The 6,295-nt window shown below is 46.8% G+C and overlaps 1 protein-coding gene across 6 annotated transcripts; it reads left to right on the top strand.

Moving 5' to 3' along the window:
• Positions 1-506: 506 nt before the first annotated feature.
• Positions 507-5,426, top strand: PJA1 (praja ring finger 1, E3 ubiquitin protein ligase). Of its 6 annotated transcripts, none has more exons than XM_011943167.1 (3): positions 777-927; positions 2,824-3,340; positions 3,908-5,426. In XM_011943167.1, exons 2-3 carry the CDS (start codon positions 3,048-3,050, stop codon positions 4,980-4,982), a joined length of 1,368 nt encoding a protein of 455 aa, XP_011798557.1. In that variant the 5' UTR covers positions 777-927; positions 2,824-3,047; the 3' UTR covers positions 4,983-5,426. The 6 variants fall into 6 exon arrangements, with proteins under 6 accessions (XP_011798555.1, XP_011798557.1, XP_011798553.1 ...); XM_011943168.1 differs by having other exon boundaries at positions 838-927; positions 3,152-3,340; XM_011943165.1 differs by having other exon boundaries at positions 507-927; positions 3,146-5,426.
• The last annotated feature ends 869 nt before the right edge of the window (positions 5,427-6,295 follow it).

Below are 6,295 nucleotides of genomic sequence, written 5' to 3' on the forward strand. Positions count from 1 at the left end.
ACCCCCAGCAACATTTCTTGACCTTTGTTCAGAATGAGTTTTTCTCTTTGTTCCATGTATTATTACTTTAATGGTTTGAAAGTTATACATTCTATTTCTATTATGTTGCTACCCCTAAGATTTTTGTTCTCTTGTGCATTTTGTTTCCAGTAAGAACAAAACTTTTCTACTGTTGTGAACATAGGAAATGTTTACATTCGCTGTAAATATTAGAGTTCCATTATAAAGCGCAATTTAAAGACTTCAGAATTCAGTAAAATGGTATAAATCCAAAAGGCATAACTGTAATATGTTTTAACTGCAATGCAATACCAGAATATGAACCTGTGTTGTGTCTTATGATCTCTTGAATAGAGAAGCTTGGTTTTGTGATTAGCAGCAACAAATTCAACACTAAGCAGCTTCAGTTTGCTTTAACAATAAGGTTAAAAAAATTTAAGCTTACTGCAACCCTAAATATAGTTTCACAGTTTTAATACTTTCGGTACAACCATAACACGTAACATAGGATGTGATGTAGTAACGTAATTACTCTCACATTGGACTTAATCAAAAAGAATTTGCAGATTTTATTTTATTAAAAAAAAAACAGAAGGGAATATAGCTAAATATTTAACATTAGTTAAAGCTGGGTGTTCGTGACATTTTTGGCTGTCCTTTTCTGTATCCTTGACGATTTCATCATTTAAGATGAAATAATGCTTTCGGGCCCACCCTGATTTGTGGAGAGCAGCTGCCGCCCCCGCCACATCAAGGGGGCGGGCTCCAGCTGACTTCACAATCACTTCCGCCGCCGCAGTAGCCGCACGCCCCGCTGCTGTCTGGCGGGGGAGGAGCTCGAGACCCGGAGCAGCGGCTCTGGCGGTCGTGGCGGTCGGAGGTCCGAGAGCTCTGCTTCTCTGGAAAGCGTGTGGCTTTCTGGACTTGGTGAGTGAAAGGCTGATTGTTTCCTCGATTCATCCGGGCGCTGGCGGTGGCGCGAGTGGTCGGGCGCGGTGCGAGTGGCCGGGCACGGGGACGAGGATTTTGCGGGGTTCCTGGGAACTGCTTTTCAGGTTCGCCCCTCGGGAAGGGGTGGGGCGGACGCGGGACCTGACTGCAGAGTGAGGCCCATGTTCTACATTGGCCTGTTCTGGGGCCGCATCCTCCGCTGCCGGGAACCCCTTTCGTGTGGCGCGGTCCCCACTCGAGTGGCTTTCATCGCTATCGGGAGGGAGGGCAGTGGTGGTCGCGGCCCTCTCCCACTTCTCCCTGCCTCTGCTCCCCTCTCCTTCCTTCTTCCCTTCTCGGTCCCTTTGCGGAGCACTCCGTGGCCTTTCTTCCCATATTTTGCTGTTGTTTTGCCAAATGGTGAATGGTTAAGATTTTTAGGTAAAAATACTGTTCCCAGGGAAAAAATTGTAAGGAGGAAAAAATAATATTCTCAGGGAAAACTAGACCCACGCACGCCCTTTTCTTTCATTTTGCCTCTCCCCTGCTACATCGGTTTGGGTCTCCCGTTTGAGCTGATGGCCTTTTCCCACCTCTTATTATGACATTGTGTACCCCCTACCCCACACCCCTCCGTGTCTCGCGAGCACGCGCCCCCGCACAGAAGCTTTCCATTGCAGCCCCCTCTTTGCCCCTCCATCCTCAAGGTTCCAGTGTGTCCCCTCTCCCGCGCATGTGCAGGCACACGCAGCACACACCCTCTCACACACCCTCACACCCTCACACCCTCCCTTGCCTTCCCCCTCCTCTATCCGCCTACCACATACACACCTCTAGCACCGGCCCCCACCCTGCTCGGCCTCTGCGTGCTCTCCAGAACACATGCCTATTCACACACCCCCTCCGGCTGCTCTTCTTCTTCCTTCCTGTCATATACACACATAAGGACATCCTTCTATTGCTGGCCAGTGACATACATATACAGCCACATGTGCTCATTCATACCCCCTCCTCAAATGCTCTCCTTTATTGATCTCTCTGCCACGTGTGTCAGACACAGCTCTTTCGCTGGTCCCTGAGGTGCACACACTCACACTCACATAAATCCTTCTACGGGGACACCACCTGCTTGCCATATCCACGCAGGCAGGCATCGTTCTTTGATTGCCGGCCTCTGTTCCATCCACCTCAAGCGCATCCGTCTCCAGTGCTGCGCCACCCCCGACCCCCGCTTCCGTTTGTGCCTGCTGCATTTGCTCACACTGACATTTCTTCATTGTTGCCTCCCATTTTGACTAACATACGCACACACAAACTCTCAGACACTCCTCTCCATTGGCAACCATACACTCCCCTGCCTGTGACATACACATAAACATGGGCATCCTTCTGTAGTTTCAGCTGCCACGCATACAGCTACACACACAAACACCTTCCCTTTCCTCATACATACACGCACCCCTCTCCTCCAAAGCCACCCCACCCATGCCTGTCATTTTCATACCCACATCCAGAATCATTCTAACACTCATACCCTTTCTCCCTACAAACATAAACATCCCTCTGTTGCAGGATTGCTGGTCCCCTTCCACCTGTCCCTCTCCTCTTGATAGACACATAGGCACTCATGCACACACAACGATCTGTATTTTCCACTCTATTCCAATTTGCATTTCTCCTGTATGTTTGCAGCACTCAGAAAAATGCAGACACTCCATAAAAAGAAAACTATAGCAGTCTTTCCTTTCCCCACATTGGCACAATTCCACAGTACTTCACCCACCTTCCAAGTGTCCGGTCACCCCCCATCTTCCGTCAGATTCTCCCCTAAGTCTGGCTTTCCTGCAAACCTAGTCTTGTAATCATTTTTCCAACATTAAAAATGTGTTCCAGGTCTACACCTGTCACTGGAATGCTACTCCAGGCCTTAGAAGAAAGTGAAACTAATTTTAAAGGCCCCTTATTCTTTCAGTTACCTGCCTGCGGAAGTGAAAATAAATCTCCCTGCTCCTTTATTCTAAACTGATTTTACTTTCCCATCTGAAAAACGTGTGCAGGGAGCAGGAGCCTTCCTACCCGAGCCCCAGCTGTATTGAAAACCTTCCTAAGTCAGAGTGATGGGTCAGGAATCTAGCAAGCCTGTATGGCCCAATCCAACAGGAGGGTATCAGTCCAATACACGTAGGAGGTATGGAAGAAGGCATGCTTATGTCAGTTTCAGGCCACCCACGAGCCAGAGGGAAAGGATTGCCAGCCAGAGAAAGACGAACTCCAAAGTCCCAATGCACAGATCAGCCTCCAGTCAAACCACCAAGAGGAGCCGATCGCCATTTTCCACTACTCGTCGTAGTTGGGACGACAACGAGAGTTCGGGAACCAACCTGAATATTGATAATGAGGACTATTCCAGGTATCCGCCAAGAGAGTACAGAGCTTCGGGTAGCAGAAGAGGAATGACCTATGGACATATTGACTCTTATGGGGCAGATGATAGTGAGGAGGAGGGGGCTGGGCCTGTTGAGCGACCGCCAGCGAGAGGAAAAACTGGCAAGTTTAAAGATGATAAGCTGTATGACCCAGAGAAAGGGGCAAGGTCTTTGGCTGGGCCACCTCCACAGTTCTCTAGTTTTAGCCGTGATGTGAGAGAGGAGCGAGACAAGTTAGACCCAGTCTCTGCAGCAAGATGCTCAGCTAGCAGAGCTGACTTCCTGCCACAAACTAGTGTGGCCTCACAGTCGTCTTCTGCTGAAGGCAAGGTGGCTACAAAAGGTGACAGCTTGGAGAGGGAGAAAAGGGAGCAAAATTTACCTGCACGTCCCAGCAGGGCTCCTGTGAGTATTTGTGGTGGTGGGGAAAACACCTCAAAGAGTGCAGAGGAACCTGTGGTCAGGCCCAAAATCAGAAACCTGACAAGTCCAAACTGCGTGAAACCAAAAATTTTTTTTGATACTGATGATGACGATGATATGCCACACAGTACTTCCAGGTGGAGGGATACCGCCAATGACAATGAAGGCCACTCAGATGGCCCAGCAAGAAGAGGCAGAGGCGAAAGTTCAAGTGGCTATTCTGAGCCAAAGTATCCTGAAGACAAACGGGAAGTGAGGAGTGACCAAGTGAAACCAGAAAAGGTGCCGAGACGACGACGCACCATGGCTGACCCTGACTTCTGGACGCACAGTGATGATTACTACAAATACTGCGAGGAAGACTCTGACAGTGACAAAGAGTGGATTGCTGCTCTGCGTCGGAAATATCGAAGCCGAGAGCAAGCCCTGTCCTCCAGTGGCGAAAGCTGGGAAACTCTGCCGGGGAAAGAAGAGCGGGAACCTCCACAGGCTAAGGTGAGTGCCAGCACTGGCGCCAGCCCCGGTCCCGGTGCTAGTGCCAGTGCTGGGGCTGGCGCCGGGGCCAGTGCTGGCAGCAATGGCAGCAATGACCTTGAAGAAGTTCGAGAACCATCTCTTCAGGAAGAGCAGACATCCCTGGAAGAAGGAGAAATTCCTTGGCTTCAGTACAATGAGAATGAGAGTAGCAGTGAGGGGGATAATGATTCTGGTCATGAGCTGATGCAGCCTGGGGTATTCATGCTGGATGGAAACAACAACCTTGAAGATGACTCCAGTGTGAGCGAAGACCTAGAAGTGGATTGGAGCCTCTTTGATGGATTTGCAGATGGGTTAGGAGTGGCTGAAGCCATTTCCTATGTGGATCCTCAGTTCCTCACCTACATGGCACTTGAAGAACGCCTGGCCCAGGCAATGGAAACTGCCCTTGCACACTTGGAGTCTCTCGCAGTGGATGTGGAGGTGGCCAATCCACCAGCAAGCAAGGAGAGCATTGACGCTCTTCCCGAGATCCTGGTCACTGAAGATCATGGTGCAGTTGGTCAGGAGATGTGCTGCCCCATCTGCTGTAGCGAATATGTGAAGGGGGAGGTGGCAACTGAGCTGCCGTGCCACCACTATTTCCACAAGCCGTGTGTGTCCATCTGGCTTCAGAAGTCAGGCACCTGCCCCGTGTGCCGCTGCATGTTCCCTCCCCCACTCTAAAGACCAAGGCTGTTTACTCCTGGTCTGATTATTTTCCCCATCTGAAATCCACAATACTGCAGGAGCCCTCTTGAAATTAACAATGGAAACAAAACCAGTCAGTCAGTTAGCCTAAACCTATTGATTCCTCGTGATTATTTCCAACGTGAAAACAGTTGTGTATGATTGCATTAAAAATCATATCTTTTAGAGGTTAGAAAAGGGAAAACTAAACTTTATAAATGCTACTTGAGATTGCAGTAAGAACATACGTTTTCTAACCTGAAAATTAAATCGCATTTGTTTTCTTCAGTAGAATGTGTTGCTGTTACTTGTAATGTCAAGTGTATCTGTTAAATATGTCCAAAAGGCAAAATCATTTTTGTTGCATGTTATGGGTCGATGTTCCTGTAATTGCAGTGCTGTAAAAGCTTATTAAAGTTTTTCTTTTGGTTTTACATGGTATAATGGAATTTTTTGGTTTTGTCTGAAACAGTGGTACTGAATGACTTTATAATTGATCCCTTGCATTTGCATCAAAAACTTTAGTTTCACTGGAAATGCTGACTTCAACAATCGCAAAAAAAAAAAAAAAAAAAAAATGAGGGCAGTGACTTTAAAAGTAGGAATAAAGTGTATGGTTGTCCAGCTACTACAGGGAAAAGGTCAAATAGATGAAGAAGGAAGAAAACAAAGAAGGAAAGAAACAAACAATAAGAAAGCATGGTAAAGAAACAAAACAATGGCAGGATTAAGTCCAAACTGAATGTAGGGATGAATGAGTTGAAATCACCTTTGAGAAAATAGAAACTCTCAGAGGGAATGGGTCCAAAAAAATAAAGCTATATGCGAATTTTATAGCTTAACACAGTGACACAGATAGGAATAGAAAAAATATGCCACACAAGTGCTACAGGAAAATACAGGTACTCACCTACACAGAGTGAACAGGTTTTAACATTTGGCTATATTTGCTTCAGAGATGTCTCTCTCTCTCTCTCTCTTTTTCTCTTTCTCTCTCTCCCGCCACCCCTCTCTTCTCTCTCTCTCTCTCTCCAATAAATATTTTTTTTTAGGCACAGGTGAAGTTCCTCAGCCCATAATATTTACCGTCTTTCTTACACAGAGGTAAGAAACACACCAGAAAATGGTGTGTTTACTTCTTGTGTCTTTAGACATACATATGAGTGTGTGTATGTATGTATATGTGTGTATATAAATATTCATAATCAAATAGAGTATTAATGTTTTTCAAATGGATATAATTGATAGACTATATATATCATTTTGCAACTTGAATTTTACACTCAACAGTGTTTTGGAGACTTAGCCAT

Source organism: Colobus angolensis, unplaced genomic scaffold (assembly GCF_000951035.1).
Source record: "Colobus angolensis palliatus isolate OR3802 unplaced genomic scaffold, Cang.pa_1.0 Scaffold216, whole genome shotgun sequence".
Classification (NCBI taxonomy): domain Eukaryota; kingdom Metazoa; phylum Chordata; class Mammalia; order Primates; family Cercopithecidae; genus Colobus; species Colobus angolensis.